At 29.1% G+C, this 19,150-nt stretch overlaps 2 protein-coding genes across 2 annotated transcripts; one reads left to right on the top strand and one right to left on the bottom strand.

Moving 5' to 3' along the window:
* Positions 1-1,062: 1,062 nt before the first annotated feature.
* LOC101257335 (pentatricopeptide repeat-containing protein At2g33680) lies at positions 1,063-3,685 on the bottom strand. The gene has a single exon (XM_004233886.5). The coding sequence runs from the start codon at positions 3,410-3,412 to the stop codon at positions 1,247-1,249; it is 2,166 nt and encodes a 721-aa protein (XP_004233934.1). The 5' UTR covers positions 3,413-3,685; the 3' UTR covers positions 1,063-1,246.
* A 9,584-nt stretch (positions 3,686-13,269) lies between these two features.
* On the top strand, positions 13,270-15,147 carry ACI19 (protein). The gene is made up of 2 exons (NM_001247842.2): positions 13,270-13,928; positions 14,664-15,147. The coding sequence occupies exons 1-2, from the start codon at positions 13,338-13,340 to the stop codon at positions 15,120-15,122; spliced, it is 1,050 nt and encodes a 349-aa protein (NP_001234771.2). The 5' UTR covers positions 13,270-13,337; the 3' UTR covers positions 15,123-15,147.
* The last annotated feature ends 4,003 nt before the right edge of the window (positions 15,148-19,150 follow it).

Below are 19,150 nucleotides of genomic sequence, written 5' to 3'. Positions count from 1 at the left end.
GCCCGCACGGTATTTCACCATTTTGAAATAGCCCAATACTATAATTATTGGTTCTTATACACGTGATATAGCACTTTGATCCATCGACAACAGTAGGAGTGTACAAACCGATTCATTAAGTCAAACCGAACTGATAAATCAAATCAAACCAAAAGAAAATCGATTTGTGGTTTGGTTTGATTGGTTTGATGATTGAAAAAAAACGACCACTCTTGGTTTGGTTTTGTATTAGAAAAAGAAGAATCAAATCGAACTCAACCAAACCAACACATATATATGTGTGTGTATATATATATATATATATTTATATATATTATTTATAGATAAAAAATATTATTTACATGTAATCTACTTTGATGATATATTTTTAGTTAGATATTGATTTTCAATTTTATATATTTTATTTCAAATTTGGATTTGTAAGATTTTGTATATATACATATATATAATTTATTTTATTTATAGCTAAAAAATATTATTTATAATAATATTTTCTCTCTCTCTCTCTCTCTATATATATATATAACTAAAAAATATTATTTATAATCTACTTTGTTAATATATTTTAAGTTAGTTTATAGTTTTCAATGTTTATCTATTTTATTTTAAATTTGAACTTGTAAAAATTGTGAATGTTTTATTTCAGTTTGCATCTAGCTTTTAATCTTATTAGTTTAGCATAATGAGCATTGATATTTCAAAAAAAAAAATTGTAATCATGTGAATTTAACAGTCTTTTCAAAAATTGCTATTTACTTAACATTTTTAAAAGTTTAGTTTATCACACACGTAAGTGAAAATATTTATCCGCTTTTTCAAATGCGGTATAATTGTAAAAAATCGAAAAAACCAATAAATCAAAAAAACTCAAAAGAACCGACTAAAACCGAAATCGAAAAAACCGACTTTATATGGTTTGATTTATTTTTTAGCTTCGATAAACCGACATAATTAGTTTAGATTTTTTAAAATAAAAAGTCAATTCAAACCGATTTATGTACACCCCTTAGACAACAACATGCAAATAAATTGTTGATGATATTATCTAACACACAAAAATAATTGGGTTTAAATGCAAATATTTCTATGTATATATTTTATTTTGTTTTTAAAAGAAATTCCTATATATCTATGAGGAGAAGTACTTGACAAAAAATTCTGAATGAGTCAAATTTTGACTACAAGTAAAATGTGGTTAATACAAGTCAAATCTCCAATTTCATAATTTCCATAAAAGCATATGGAGTCAGTCCATGACTCCCTCTAACTCTAAGCAAGGATCAAAATCTGGTTTGTATCCCTCATCTTTCATGAGCTTAGTTAACTTCCACAACTCGTCGCGTATATGTATGATTTGTGGATGCAACTGATCTCCAACAACAAATACATGAAACTGACTCTTCAGCTCAATCCAGCTACATCCAGGCTCCTTGCTTACCCCGCGGAGATTCATCAACCTTCTCACGCGTTCAACGTCCTCCAATCTTCCTAGAGATGAATAAATATTAGAGAGTAGCACATAAGCAGATGACTCTTGTGAACCTAATTCCATTAACTTCTCTCCAGCGTATGCGCCTAGTTCATAGTTTCTATAGTTCCTGCAAGCACTTAGCAAGATACGCCACAAACACAGACCATGGTCAACATGACTTGCTGCTGACTCGATAAATTCTTTTGCTTTGTAGAGTTCTCCAGCACGACCGAGCATATCTACCATACAGGCGAAATGCTCTAGCCTTGGCTCTATCCCGAACTCATCAGACATCATTCTGAAAATACTCCACCCTCTCTTTACCAAACCCATGTGACTACAAGCTGAAAGAATGTTTACAAAAGTAACATAATCTGGTCTTGTTCCCTCATGAAGCATTTCCTCAAAAAGTTCAAGGGCTTCAGTCCCGCAGCCGTTCTGAGAAAGACCTGACATCATTGAGTTCCATGACACTAAGTCTCTAGCAGGCATTCGCCTAAAGACTAGATTACCGTCATGGAGGCTTCCGGATTTTGCGTACATAGTTGACAGAGCACTTCCAATTGGAACTTCAAGACTAAAACCATGCTTGACTATATGAGCATGAATCTGCTTTCCCTGTTCCAATGCAGCAAGACTCGAACAGGCTTTTAACACGCTCGCCATTGTCAACTCATTGGGCATAACACCCTCCATCAGCATTCTACAATACATACCCTTAGCACTTTCATTATCCCCATTCTTTACATATCCCGCAATCATGGAAGTCCATAAGACTATATCGGGTTCTTTCAAATACTCAAAACCTCTTCTTGCATCACTTATGTTACCACATTTAGCATACATGTCCACTAATGCAGTCAGAATATACATTTGAGGCTCAAATCCTAACTTCACTAGATATCCATGAACCTGTTTTCCTTCTCTAAGCGCATCAAAATCACTACAAGCATTAAGCACCCCAACCAGAGTGTACTCACTGGGAATCATCCCACGGTAATGCATCTCAGAGAACAACTTCAACGCCTTCTCACAATCCCCATTCTGTGCGTAACCAGTAATTAACGCAGACCATGTTATAGAATTCTTTTCAGAAGAGAGCTCGAACGCCCTACACGCATCATCTAATCTCCCACACTTAGCATACATAGTCACAGTCGCATTAGCAACAGAAACAGCCGATAAAAATCCATTCTTCAGAGAAAGACAATGAATTTGCTTTCCAACATAAACAAACTCAGGCAATGCAATAGCACTAAGAACACTAGTAAAGACAAACTCATTCACATCTTCCCCTCTCTTCAATAGCATCACACTAAACACTCCCACAGCCTCCTTAACCATCCTCTGCAACGCATACCCAGATATCATCGTAGTACAAGAAACAGAATTTCTCTCAGGCATTTCATCAAACATGTTGCGGGCATCACCAAGATGATGACCAGCCTTACAATACACATTCAACAAAGAACTACCCACAAATACATCGGAAAGATAACCGAGTTTAAACGCAAGACAATGTGCTTGCTTCCCAGTAAAGGAATCCCCCAAAGTCGAAAGAGAGGTAAAAATGCCAGCAAAGGTGTGAGGATTTGGGAGGGTGTTTTCTTGTCTCATTAGCTTGAAGAGATTGAGGGCAGAAAGAGAAGAATCTCGACGACCCAATTGAGAATAGCCATTGATGAGAGAGTTCCATGAAACAACGTCTTTGGTCTGTATTTCTTGGAAAGCGAGATGGGCGTCCGATAAACGGTGGCACTTGGCGTACAAGTTGACAATGCTGTTGGCTATGTAAATGCAAGAAGATGAAGAACCAGTTTTAATGAGATGAGAATGAAGAGATTGACCTTTTGGAAGGTTTTTGCACCGAGTGTAATGGAGTATTTTGGTGAAAAGGGAAGAAGATGATTCAAGTGCTATAGATATTGAACCATTGCTCATATCTAGAGTGGTAGAGTTCAAAATTTTAAGTATTTGATCTTACATGATTTATGTGATTTTATATGAATGAGATGAGATTTTTAACCTTTTGTTTTTTTAGTTTTACGTCTAATTATAAATAATTAGAGTTTGAAATTGACTTATTTTATAAGAATTGAGTCAGCATTGGCGAAAAGGAGAAGCTTCGTGATCCATGATCGTGTAGGTCAAGTGGCTCGAGATACTGCAATCAACGAAGGAGGGTACCTCTTAACATTTCACCGTTCAAATTATTTTTCTCTATCTTAAAGCGTCTATTAAATGAGTAATGTACTCATTATGTTTATCATAATCGTATGATACATCACTTTTATTTTGAAGAGGCCTATGATAATTTGAAATAAACTGAAATTGAAATCTTTAATTATCTTCATTGAATAATTAAGTTTTTGTATCTTAGTATTCTTTGAATAGTTAGTTTGGGCAGTATAAAAACATTATTTTATCAAAAAAATATGTTATTTCAAGTAGTTGATATAGAAAATTTCATAATACTTATAATTCAATATACAAAATAAATATTATGGAAATTGAACTTCAAAGTCTAGCCGTCTACGGCGATAATTTGAGTATGTCTATTGACTTTATGTTGCAACTCTCAAGTTTAGATAACCAAGAAAAAAGGAAACTAATGTTGAGTATTTGACAAATGAATATTTTACTTGTTTTAAACACAATTCATCTTATGCCCTAGTACCGTCCAAGGCAAATTTTAAGGAATATTACGTTTTTATATAATTTAAGATTAAAAAAATTATAATTTAAATTAATTACAAAAAATCTTCTTTTTCCTTCTTTCTTTTTCTTGTGCAAATAGTATTATTGATATATATCCCCAATCAATATAAATATGGTTTATAGTTATGTAGCTTATATAGTATAACTTATGTATCGTTTGTTATGTATCGAATAAAAATATATTATATTTCCAAATTCTAAAAAATTCAAAATTATTATAATTTGAATAACTTTGTAAATAGCGCCAAAAACTGATTCACCCTTACCGATGTATTGAAGGCCCAAGACCTGTTTTTCCACAAACATTACATATTTCTTGCTTGCAAGGGTCTACTAATTGACCCACCAAAATAATATAATGTTCAATAAATCCTTGGAGCTTGATTAAACTAATTTGTCTCTGTTAAATTTCATCAAGCTTAAATTGCTTCATTTTCCTCCGGTAGATTTGATGCTCACTATTATGTACTCATTATTTCTCATTTGATATTTGAAGTTTATTATATTGAAATTCAGACGAAATTTAAATCGGATACTGCGAGCCAATTTGAAAGTGACGCTCTCAATAGAATTTTTTCTATACCAACAGTTTAAATTTAAAATTTCTATTTAAGGGTGAAATATTTCTACAGATGCACAACAACCAATGTCTCCTCATTTCAATTTCATGCTCACTAATTATTTTATTTATTTATTATTTTCACGTTGCAAGACTCATTTCTTCTCATTAAACAAAATTTCTTGATAGTGAATTATATTTAACGCAAAGGTCCGCTACTTTAAAACTTTCGATCTTCAGAATCCTTCAACAGAGTAGTCGGCTAATATACATTTTTTTGTTGATTAGACAAATACTTTAGTAATATTCTTGAATTCATGACATTTAATCATAGAGAAATTTTAAAAATGACTTATATCATTATCAGATTTTAATTTTCAACAACTGGAATAAATTGATGTCAAATAATATGCTGTGATACCGACTCATAATATTATTATTCGTCTCTTTACTTTATTTTTAATCAATACTTGTTTCTCACTTAATTCTATTTTTAATTGCTTTCTAGTTATCAATGTCTTGATCATTCCATTTTTGTTGTTAATACAACAAAAAAAAAAAGGTGTTTGATTTTATAAATGATCACTTAATTTTCAGTAAACTATCTTTTTAACGAAAAGATAATTTAATTTGGGTAATGCTAAATAGTCAGAAAATTTAATCAAAAATTAAAAAAAATTATAAGATCCTTTTTTAAAAATAAAGGACGTCATTCTTTTTTAAATGGAAGAAGTACAATTTTCCCTTTGTTAAATGAGGCAATTATTATATGAATTATTAACATTATTCTATAAGTTTTAAGTTAGACAAAATTACGTATAATTTTTTTTGGTTTAAAAACACATAAAAAGGTCAATCTAGATCAATTAACTTTATTCAACACACTTTTACTATTAATTTATTTTTTAACAAAGTACTATTGTAACTTAACATAACGTAAAAAAGGATTTAAAAAATAATAATATGAATTTTAGCCGGAAAAAAATGTAACAAGACAAACGACTTTTTCATGATTTCTTCTATTTGATTGAGGTTAAGGAGAATAAATAATGTAGTTTTTTTTTTCTAAAAAAAAAAGATACATTTATCATAAACAACTAATGTTTTCTATAAAAAACTAACACATAATTAATTTTTGGTAAAAAATTGAGCCAGCACTGCCGAAAAGGTGAGGCTTCGTGGTCTATGATCGTGTAAGTCGCAATCGCGAGTTGGGTTATCAATCAACGAAGAAGGGTACCTCGCAGACCTTATAACATTTCGCAAATCAAGATTTTACATTTTGAATTATTTTTCTCTATATAATATCTTAAAACGTCTATTAAAGAAGTAATGTACTCATTGTGTTTATCATAATCATATGATGCATCACTTTTATTTGAAGAGGGGTATGATAATTTAAAATAAACTGAAATTGAAATCTTTAATTAATTTCATTGAATAATTAAGTTTTTGTATCTTAGTATTCTTTGTAATGCTGAATAGTTAGTTTGGGCAGTATAAAAACATTATTTTATCAAGAAAAGTATGCTATTTCAAGTAGTTGTTCATAGATATTTCAAAATATTTATGATTGAATATACAAAATAAATATTATGAAAATTGAACTCCAAAGTCTAACCATCTACAACTAGAGTACGCTGATAGATTGAGTATGTCTATTGACTTTATGTTGAAACTTAAAAGTTTTAGATACCAAGAAAAAAGGAAACTAAGTTGAGTATTTGACAAATGAGATTTGTATTTTAATTGTTTTAAACATAATTCATCTTATGGCCCTAGTACCAAGGTCCAAGGCAAATTTTAAAGAAAATTACGTAATTATATGATTTAAGATAAAAAAAAAATTATAATTTGAATTAATTATAAAAATCTCTTTTTCCTTCTTTCTCTTTCTTAACATACAATTACATCACTATACTTCTATCATATACGATATAACTTAATTTGTGAATAATATATTTTGTGCAGATGTTATTATTGTTATATAACCCCAATTAATATTAACATGGTTTATATGTATTATTTGTTATGTATCGGACAAAAAAATAATATATCCCTAAATTTTTAAAAATTCAAAATTATTATAACTTAAATAACTTTGTAAATAGCGCAAAAAATTGATTCACCCTTATGGATGTATAAAAGGACCAAGACCTGTTTTTCCAAAAACATTATATGTTTCTTGCTTGCAAGGGTCAGGATTACCTCTACTAATTGACCCAACGAAATAATATAATGTTCAATAAATCCTTGGAGCTTGATTAAACTAATATGTCCCTGTTAAATATTACCAAGCTTAAATTGCTTCATTATCCTTCTATCAGTTTAATGCTCACATTTATTTATTCATTTGGTGTTCGACTTCTATATTCGAGCTTTGATTAAATTTGAATCGGATATTGCAAGCCAATTCAAGGGTGACATTCTCAATAGAATTTTCTCTATATTGAAAACTTGAATCCAAAATTTATAATTAAGAGTGAAACACTTCTATCAGTGCACAACGATCAATATCTCCTCATTAAATAAAATTTGTTGATGGTGAATTATATTTGAACGGCAAAAGTCGGTTACTCTAAAACACAATCTCAGAATTCTTCAGCAGAATAGTCGGCTAATATATGTTTTTTAATTGATTAGACAAATACTTTAGTGAAATTTTTGAATTTGTGAAATAAGTTGCTGTCAAATAATATGCTGTGATACCGACTCTTAATATTATTATTCGTCCCTTTACTTAATTTTTAATCAATACTTGTTTCTCACTTAATTCTATTTTTAATTGCTTTATAGATATCAATGTCTTGTTCATTTCATTTTTGTTGTTAATATAACATAAAAAAGATGTTGATTTTATAAATGATCGCTTAATTTTTCAGTAAACTATTTTTTGTAACAAAAAGATAAACTTAATTTAAGTAATACTAAATGGCGAGAGAATTAGGTCAAAAATTTTTTTTTAAAAAATTATAATATCTTTTTTATTTATAAATTAACTAATCCTTTTTTTAATTTTTAATTAAAAGGTAAAAATGTTCGAAAAATTAAAATAACATATTCATTTTACCTGGCTAAATTTTAACCAAATTTTCTGACCAAAAATTTTTTTCCACTTAAATATTATATAAATATCACGAAAATCCTTTAGATATCGTTAAAAGATGAACTAAGCTAGTTGCTACACAATACTAATTAATTTCCTGAAGCTTCCACTAACAAGGCAAATTCTTAATTATTTTTTTTTTACTCCAACTCTTGTGCTAATTAATTTTCCACTTTGTTGGAGGGAATACAAAGAAAAACTAATTATAATAATTAATGGGGACACAAATAGTAAACTAATATTTGGTAGCATCCAAGAGCCATTAATATATTAGAGAAAATTTTTTATTATCTCATTATGTCAATTAAAATAAAAAAAAAACGGACTGGACTCTGCGTCATCCCCCTACCGACCCTTCTCTAATAATCTACATTATTTAATTCTCTTCCCAATTCTATTGCTTTTGTCAAATAATTATGTGTCAACCTCATCCTCTCCATATTTACTCTCTCTATATTAAAATTCGATTAAATTTAAATATACATAGAGAACTCTCAATATTAAAAGTAACATGTTTTATGATAAAATCAATTTTATATGTGATAAAGATTCACTGATTAAAGATAAAGAAATATTTATTACTCGATCGTTGTGATTCTCCAACTCCTTTTTGCATTATCCTAAAGTTGCTGCGTGGCATCATTAATTACTATATATATCTTTTCTATTTATTTTGTTTATATATATTATTATATAGATACATACAAATAAATAATTAATTCCTTTGGACTTGGCTCCTATGGTTGGGGTTGTTAGAGTGTCTCCATTCCACGTTTTTCTTTCTTTAAGCTTTGGGATCAAGCAATGGGATATGCTTGTTGACATAGTAAAGGGTAACTTATGTGCATCGAGGTTTATATCAATTCAATATATGCAAGTTACGTATTTAGATTTACTCAATCAATTAATTTATGTATATTTTACTTTATTAAATTATATAATAATGAATTTTGATATAAATACTCGGTGCGAGTAAGTTTTTTCCATAAAGCAAAAAGGTAAAACATGTATATTTTTTTCTAATAAATAATAATAATATAATATTATATATAATGGCGAGAGGTTAAAGAGAAAAAGGAAGGAAAAGAGAAGGTTAACAAGAGTTTGAGGATAACCAAGGCAGGTCGCAACCAATTTTCAAAAAGGTGATTTTACCTTTCTAATTTATGACACTTCAATGGGTCAAAGGGGTAACCGTCGGACACGAATTCAAAAAGTTTATGATTTTTATATGATAATTTTAATTAATTTTGATATAATATGAGTAAAAATCGTTCAATTCACATAAATTCATAAGGTCATAAATTAAATTGGTGTTATTTAAAATTGTGATAGCGTAACTTGTTGAACATAGTAGAGGCCTAGGTCATATTTCCTCCTCACTTTCTAGTAATATTCAAAACATAATACTTATAGTCAAGTTTTTATGTTAGGAGTATGAGGTATGAAATGTATATTTGAATTCATTATTTATCAAATTATCATTATATCAGAATTGATGTTGAGATATTGAATTTTATTAAGTTGGTCAATATATTCACCTTTTCAAAATCAAGTGTCAGTTGTTTATGTAATTCAATAAACTATTTATAATTTTTATCATATATATCTCAATCAAATTTAATTACTAAGATTTAAGAAGCTATAATTAGAATTGTCAGATGAGATTATTATGTTCAATTTTATTACCATTCCTTTATTTACGTAAACAACAAGGAAAATAATTGACTTCTATGATCAACAAACGGCTAATCGTTCACGTTTCTATAGTAGCTAGAATTTATCTTATAACATGTGTATTACACAGATTATTAAACATTAATTTCATAGTTAGCATTTACTAAGTATTCTATTGTCAGTGTGTAAAAACAAAACAAAATAAATAAACACCCACCACTCAATATTTTTAATATATGTGGCAAAACGTTCGCGTTTCCTTGTAATCAAATTAATTTTATAATCGTTGAGAAAAATAATTAATCATTTACTTTACCATAATTCACTGATAATTCAATGTATATATATCATAATTCATAATTATCAGCATTTAGTATTCTCTATATTCATTATGTAAATGGAAAAGGCACAAAAGATAATTACAAAAAAGAACCCAAAATTATTCGTCCACCTAGGATATATGTGGCGCAAGGTTCAAGTTTAATTTTCCACGTGGTAACTAAATTAATCGTTTACCCTAATTCTCAGTTAATTATCTCGTATTCGGAGTGCAAACATTATGATCTGTTTCTAATTAATTGTCTACTTTTCCTTTTTTAAGTAGTCCCTAATTTACATGTCAATTTTGACAAAAGACAGTTTTTTTTTCTATTATACCCTCAATTAATTATTTTGAAAAAAAAGAAGAAGAATAATTTCTTGAAAATCTTAAGATTTGAATTTATACACATCATAATTAGTAGAGTAAAATGGTAAATTCACTGTGTCAATAACTATTTTCTAATTAAATGTATCAATTCAAAAGTTTTCAAGTAATTAGGAACAAAGTGAGTAACAGAAAAGGCGTGATTATAATTAAACAAACTATAAAATGTAAACAATTTAGTGTAATGTTATCTTCGTTAGTTAAAAAGCACAATGTTTAATAAGCCATCAAATATTAGGTTTGTTTCATTTGATGATGATACATACAAATTAAAGGAGTGTGTAATCAATTTATCTATCTAGTTAGTTTCTAAGAACATACAAAATCTTTTTTTTCTTTTTTAAAATACAAGTTGAAGATCTAATAATAAGAAATTTACTAACAAATTTAAGAGTACATCGATTATTCTTTCATCGCAAAAATGAATCCCTTCATTTTCATTTTAACTTTTAGCAATTTGTCCAACTTGGATATATGTGGCGACACGTTTGTGTTTCCTAGAAATTGGGCCTCATAGTCAAGTCACCACCTACACCCACTGCCATTTCTCTTTCTATATTTTGGCAATGAGATAAAACATATGTGTGCATGTTGACCTAAAACAAAGCAAAAAAGGTCAAGAGGTTAAAGAGGAAAGAAACAGAAGGTTACCAAGAGTTTGACAATATATAACCAAGGAAGGTTGCAACCATTTTCAAAGGTGATTTTGCCTTTCACTTATGGCTCTTCATTGGGCTAAAGGGTACACCCTTAAGTTAAATGTCTTTGAAATATCGAATGATGAATTCGTTATATTAATAATTGTTTTCTTAATAAATGTATTAAATCAAAATTCTGACAAATAAAAACAAATGAAGGGAGTAATTATGATTTATATATGAATAAAAAATCGCTCGATCTACACGTATAACTCACAAATGCACAAACTAAATTTATCTATGTTGAGTTTCTAGTGAAGGTCATATTTCCTCCTCACTTTCTAGTAGTATTCAAAAGATAAAATCCAGTCAAAAATTCGTCCTATTTTAACTTAGGCATAACCTATTTAAAGTTAAAGAGGATGAATTCTGATATTGTTTTATCGAGTTGATGATTGCATTCATTTTTTTTATAGCTGACTTTCAACCTTTTAAAGTGATTCAATAATGAATAATTATACATGATTTTTATAATATATATCTCGATCAAATTCAGTTATTAAGATTTAAGAAACTATAACTAAAATTTTCCTATAAAATCAGGTCGTAATGAACTTAACGATTACTTCGTTACGTTTTATTACCATTTCTTTATTTATATAAAAATAAAAAATAGAAAAGATTAAATTCTACGATCAATAAACGTTTAATCTTCCACCTAGATATATGGGCGAAACGTTCACGTTTGTAGTAGCTAGCAAGAATTTATCTTTTACATGTATTCCACATATAATTCAAACGTTTTCAGTTTTATAATCAGCATTTACTAAGTATTTTTTATTAATTTGTGTAAAAACAAAACATAATTAAATAAATTCAATACCCACCATCAATATTTTACCAATTTGACCACTTAAAAATATAGAGTATGTGGCAAAACGTTCACGTTTACCAGAGTATATGATTCAATGTAAATAAATATGCATTTACTATTTAAACTCCGCCGTTATCGTTCAAGTTGTTGGGTAGTTCAACGCCAATACTTTTACAATATTAGAAGAAGAAAAAAATAACAATTTAAAATTTCAGCCTCCCAAAAAAACAAGTATAATATTAATTGAAAAAATTTTAAACATGGAGTAATACATTTTAATTGAATAAAAATAAATATCCATTGTTTAATCGATATTTTTATTGTTTGCCAGTTGGGATATATGTGGCTACACGTTTGTGTTTCCTAGAAATTGGGCTTTATAGTCAAATCACGACTCCCTCTCTTTGTATTTTGGCTATCTAAACACGTCAGCACAAAACTCTTATCCTATACACCACACACAATGGACTAATTCTTATATTGCTTCCCTCCCTAACCAACACGTGTAAAGCATTATTAATTACTCTCTCCGTTTAAAAGAGTATAATCTAATTTGAATTGGAATATGTTTAAGAAAAAAAAAACTTTTTAATCTTGGGGTTATAAATTAAAATTATATCAAAATGTCCTTTAATCTTGTGGCCTTAAACATGCCACGTGAAAAATTAAAATTAAAATATTGCCAAAAAGAAAATACGTTTTTCTTTTTTAAACAGACTAAAAAAAATAAAATCATTCTTTTTGAAACAAAGAGAGTACTTAGGTTCTCTTTGGGATGATAAATGACCTACTTAACTCAGTGGTTAGAGTACTGCTTTCATACGGCGGGAGTCATTGGTTCAAATCCAATAGTAGGTAAAACGACGAACGTCCAAACAAATTAAAATGTATAAAATACACCATAAATAATCCCCTAACACCCAACCCCAACCCGTGACTAATTTTCTAACCGGACACTTGTACGCTCACTATAGTTACACTTTAAGAATATCTAATATCACATGAACTATTTAAAGAAATTAAAAATTATATTAATTAAATGTACATGAAAAAAATAATTTGTATTTCTTAATTTTGAATTATAATCCCTAAATTTGATCTCTAAAATAAAAACAACATAAAGTGAAGTGATCCTTTATGATGTTGCCTCCTATTGTGGGGATATTCTTTTTCTACTGCGGATATACTCAACTTCTCCCAGTGAAAATTCAAAATTTTCATATTTATATACTAAATTTTGTTTTTACATTATTTTTTGGAGATAATTGTATCAGTATTAGTTTTAATGCTTTTTTAAGGAGATAATCCAAATACTTTCTTTTTTTACAAAAATAAAATAAATATAAATTATTTATTTTAAAAATAATAATTAAATTAATTAAGATAAACATGACAAATAAAATAGATCGGAGTGTGTAATTACCACGTCAGTATTGAAAATATTTAACATAAGAGTTGGCTGTCATTTCGTCACATAGAACGGACCTATAAATAGTTCCATCGCATGGTTTTCTTTTTTCATTATCTTTGAACAATACAAACCCTAACCAAAATCTACCATTTATTTCTCTCTCTTTCGTTATTATCAATGGCGTTCAAAAAAACTCTAGCTCAGCGTCTTTCCAATGTATACAAAACCACCGGTTTTTCCATTTCTGCTTCTCGTATATCTTCATCATCCATGTCACCCAGAAAGCTGGTACCTCCTCATCCTGATGACAAAATCGCTCCGGATCCCGGAAATAATGGAATTATCCGGCGATTCATCCATCGTCGACTCATTGGCACATCGCCGGCCACCTCTCCGGATCTCCGGTCACTACCTACCGGAGAAAGTCTCATCGAGAAAATCCGTGAAATGGATGTTAACAAAAGCAGGATCAAACTCGATGGATTCCTGCCGCCGCTAGAGATGCGGCCTGAACCGGAACCGGAGGTGACGACGGAGGGGAACTTGACGGTGGCGGATGCGAAGAAGCTGTTCAAAGTATCACAATTGGAGATGGTGAAACTGAGGCTAAAGCAAACTGAAAAGAATTGTGTTTCGTACCCGGAATTTGTTCAGATCTGCTCTGGAATTAGTTCGAGTAATGATTCAGGCATCGAATTGGCGAAGATTCTAGATGATTCTGGAACTGTGCTTGTTCTGGGAAACGTTGTGTTCCTCAGGCCTGATCAGGTTGGTTTTCTTTCACTTCTTTTTTCTTTCTTCTTTTATCAATTAATCTATATCTGTTTCTTTTGACAGATACGCATTAAGATAAATTAATATGTGACAATTCGTTGGTAATTAGCACTATTAATATTCAACTTAATTCATAAAACTTGCATTATCGAAAACTGATAGTAGCATTTTCGTGTTTTTTCTCCAGACAGGAAAATGAAACAAAGTCTCTCCCAGATCTCTAAAACGAGATGGTGACTTTTATAATGGAGTGGACCAATTCGGATCATTTTCAAAGACCCAAAATTTCCTTGAGATAGTTCACCAAAATTCTTTGGAGGATGATATTAAATACGAATAAAGTATCAAAAATACCTTTAAACTATGAGTTGAGTTGGGTTAGGACGAGAGGAGTATGAAAAGGGGGGAAAAGAAATAGTTGTTATCTATTCATAGTTTCCCCTTTCAAATTGGGCACTAGTTTTTCTAATGCTTGACGTTAGAGAACTCCTTTAGGAAAATAATGAAATTAGTTTGGTGAGGATTAGTTTGCGTAGTCCTAGAGAAGTCCCATATGTCAATTATAGAGTACAATTTAGGGGGGCGCTATAAAACCATAGCTAGGCCTATCTATAGTTGCAAAAATATTTTTATGGAAACATATGTGAGCTATATGTTTATTCGAAGCAGTGTCAAATGACGAGTATTATCAAGTGGAGTGTTCGTTTTACCCAAACGTTTTGTTTACAGGTAGTGAAAACTCTACAAAGCCTACTGCCAATCCCCGCGACGACGATCCCAAAGGATCCACAAATGATGGAGGAGTTCAACAAGATGGAAGAGGAAAAAACAGCCATTGACAGAAAAGCAGAGTCATTGGTGCGTAGAGAACTATGGGCTGGGCTGGGCTACTTTGTGATTCAAACAGCAGCATTCATGAGATTGACATTTTGGGAACTATCCTGGGATGTCATGGAACCAATTTGCTTCTATGTTACATCATTTTACTGCATGGCTGGTTATACTTTCTTCCTAAGGACTGCGAAAGAGCCTTCTTTCGAAGGATTTTATCAGAGCCGGTTCGTTGCTAAGCAAAAACGACTCATGAAGGTTCGGAATTTTGATCTTGAAAGGTATAACGAGCTCAAAAGAGCTTGTTATCCTCAATCAACGATGGTGCATCCTGTAAAAACTTTAACAATTTGTTAGCTAACAGAATTTATTTTTTTAGGAATACTTTAACAAACTGCCCCCTTTTCTTTAAATTACTTCTTACCAATTCCAATTTTACTTTATTGGTAATCTTTTAACAATTAATTTCTAGTTTTACAATTAATAAAATTGAGATTTTCTTTTTGGGTTTGGGGGGAGGGAGAATGGGGGTTGAACTTGTTATTGTAAATTTTTTTAAGAAAAAATTATAATTAAATAGTTGGAGCGGATAATAAATAATTAAAATAGATATTTTATTATTTTTTACAAAATAGTTTAAAATAAAATTTATTTAAATTGATTGAGTGACTTTATAATTAAAATATAAATAATTGCGTGACTTTTTAAGTTAAACATCAATAGTTTAATGACTTTTGAGTTATGAAATAAAGTTGAATGACTTTCTAAATAAACAACTCAAAGTTGAGTGACCATATAAAATATTAACTCCATATTTTACCCGCTAAATCTTGTTGAGTGACCTTTTGGGTGTTGTGATTTTTTTGTTATAAATAAAATAAAGTTGATTGTATCAAAGATAATTTGGAATAATTGAGTGACCATTTAAGTAATGCATTTCAAAATGCAACGATTTCAAATAAATGCACAATAACTACATGTATTCTTTTAAAACTAAAAATTGTAACCACTAACTACCTTGATTAATAAAGAATCTATTAACATTGTTAAAAAGTTTTACATCAATTGGAGGGCTAGGCAGGGCAGGGCAGGGCGAATGTGCTCATTATAAGTTCAATCAAATTCAATAATTTTAAATTTATGATAAATAAATTCATTAAATATATATAAATTACTAATTTCAAATTCAATGACTTAAAAGTGTTACAATTTTAAATTTTAGCTCCGCTTGTTATCGATAGATATTTTGCTGTATGAGCAGGGGAAGGTGCTTTCTATGCCAGACACGTTCACGTTTCTCATAATTTAAAAAAAAAAAAAAACTTCTTTAATAGGCATTTTGGATAATATTTTAACATAATTAGTTAGCCAAAAATAATATCTAAAATATTTGAAAGTCTACTAATTATGTTTAGATTAATAGTGTATATTATTCGGATTAAATCGAAAATCAAACGTAACGTTTAGGGGCGAAAGTGAAATTTGGCCCTTGTGCGGACCATTACATGCAACTTCAGCTGTTACGACGATTTTGCTGACAAAATCATAATTCAATATTGTACTACCAAAACTATTTTGACCCAAATGATATGGAAAATAGCTGGAAATGACTTCCAATTAATAGCTGTTTTTCTTTAAAAAAAAAAACTGCAATATATATAATACTTTTACTATTTTTATTTATATATCGTCTTAACTACAAATAGACGTTTTTTAATATTTATCATTTTACAAGCTTAATGCATAAATAACACCTTGTGAATTATTCCTTTTGTCCCTATTTAATTATTCACTTTATAAAAGATACATATATTAAGATAACAACAATTAATATAGTAAAGTTGCAATCTTACCCTTATTAAATATGGTTTCAAAAAGAATGAATTAAAACTGTGAAATTTTCAAGAAGTTTAAATTAGGGTATAATAGGGAAAAAAATTGTCCTTTCTTGATTTGTCAAAATGGACAAGTAAATACTTGTTCATGCTTTCTTTTTTTTAGAATCAAACGATAAGAATTTTGACTAACATTTTATAGTATTTTTTTCTCATTTTTTTATATGTAAAATAAGTAGTACTTTTTTGTATAGTTTTTGAATATTTAAATTTTTTGTTTAAAATATCGAATTAATGTAATCTAATTTGACTTTGAAAATCAGTTAAATTGACTTTCGAAAAATGCAATAAAACAAATAAAAGTGGATGGAGTACTTAATAGAATGTATTGAAAAATGTAATATAGAAATAAATATAATTAATTAGTAATAAGGATAAATTAGGAATTAAAGGTAAAATTATTCACTGCTTTCATAAAGTGAACAACTATTATTGGACAGAGGAAATATTAAAGACCGTGATTTTAGTAAGGAAAGGGCATCTGATCTCTCTTTTATGGGCTCTTTCCCTCGTATCTGACCTATCCGAGTTAGCCCTCCCAAGCGGACAAAGAGGTGGATCATCTGATCTTGAAATAGGTCATCTATCCCGATCTTTTATTTGTTCATTTCGTCAGGTATCTGAATCATACGATTCTGAAGATTCTGCTTTTCACATTCATTCTTAGAATCCCGAGGCGGGGAAAATTACATAAAGAAAGGAGACTTATTTCAAAGTGGTTCAGGTAGCTCAGCTGGACTGAAAATCCTTGTGTGGTTCAAAAGATAGAGAGTTGATGAGGAGGCTTTTCTAAGAAAAAAGGCATGATTCTTTCAATTCCGCAGAGGAAATATTAAAGACCATGATTTTAGTAAGGGTGACGTGTTTATTTGTCCATTATTCAAAAATAGTTATCCAAAATACTTGCTTAGATTAGAAAATAAAGAGATAAATTTCAAAAGATAATATAGTAAAAAAACTATTATTTGGTAGAGAGAACATTTATCAATCAACTTACATAATAAATGTCTACGCCTTTCGTTCATCTTTTACTTGTCATATTAGATGACACACTAACAAAGAAAATAATATTAGTACTAATTAATATGACTATTTTTACCACACTATTATACTTATTGATGTTTAATTGAGGTCTTGAAATATAACTAAGAAAATAGGTAATTAATATTAAGGATAAAACATAAAAATAAAATTAGCCTTTTTGATATGTTAAAAGTAACAAATAAAATAATAATAAATAAGTAAAAGCAAATTAAATTAAAATTTACAATAATTATCATTAATATATATATATATATACGCACACTAATTAGTATCAATCTATCCATATCTATAACTTAAAAGTGGGTGAGAAACTAAATAAGAGAATGCAAAATTTTTCAATATTCTTATATCAAATCAATAAAACATAATAATACGTGTAGTTAACTTTTATTTTTATTTAATTAAATTACCTAAATAAAATAAATCAAATATATTTAACAAAAATATTAAGTACAAATAAATATTTATTAAGAGGATAATAATACAGAGGGAAGCAGCAAAGAGGTACAGTTTATGGTCAACGGGTGTTTGGTTACAACAAAATATTTCAGTACGTACATATATAATTTTTCATTCTTACGCGTTTAGTTGACATTTTTATTTGAAAACAATAAAATAATTTCTATCGCTGTATTAGTATTTGTTGTATATCAAATTTAATATTAGGTATCTTGATTTTTTGCTACATGGGAAGGAGTTAGTTACGGTTGCACTTTTTATACATGATTAAAATTATCTTTTGTATATGTGAGATGTTAAATCGAATCCCTTCGACTACTTTATGCATTACTTCTCTGTATTACCGCCTTCATTGATTTTGGGTCTACAAATTTATATATTAAAGACTTAAGCAATCACATTCTTAAAAATTACACCATTATTCCCAGCTTAATTTTATGCTTAGAACGCCATTGAATATCAATTAATTAGAGCCAAGAATCAAGGGATGATGTTTTATTCCAAGGTTATTATTTTTTGTTTCTAATAATACAACATCTTACGTTAATTAAATAACAATTATACTCCCTACAAAATTAATCTTTTATAGCGTCAATGCTTGTTGATCACATTTACACCATTTATGTATAATTAAATAACAACTATACTCCCTAAAAAATAATTAGAGCCAAGAATCAGGGGATGATGTTTTATTCGAAAGTTATTATTTTTTTGTTTCTAATAATACAACAGTCTTACGTTAATTAAATAACAATGTATACTCCGTAGAAATTATTTTTTTATAGCGTCAATGCTTGTTGATCACATTTACATCATTTGTGTATACAATGTATTTGATTATGTATCCATGTTGACATACAATAAATTAGTTTAGAGTACATGCATTATAGAGTTAATCAAATATTTTAAGCACCTTTCATGTGAAGAAGCCCTACTTCTTTGAACATTAATACCTACCACAAGCTTTTGTAGCAAAAACTATATCTA

This window comes from Solanum lycopersicum, chromosome 2 (genome assembly GCF_036512215.1).
Source record: "Solanum lycopersicum chromosome 2, SLM_r2.1".
NCBI classification, from domain to species: domain Eukaryota; kingdom Viridiplantae; phylum Streptophyta; class Magnoliopsida; order Solanales; family Solanaceae; genus Solanum; species Solanum lycopersicum.
Note: the sequence above shows the minus strand (reverse complement) of the source record. Positions and strands in the feature narration are given on the sequence as shown.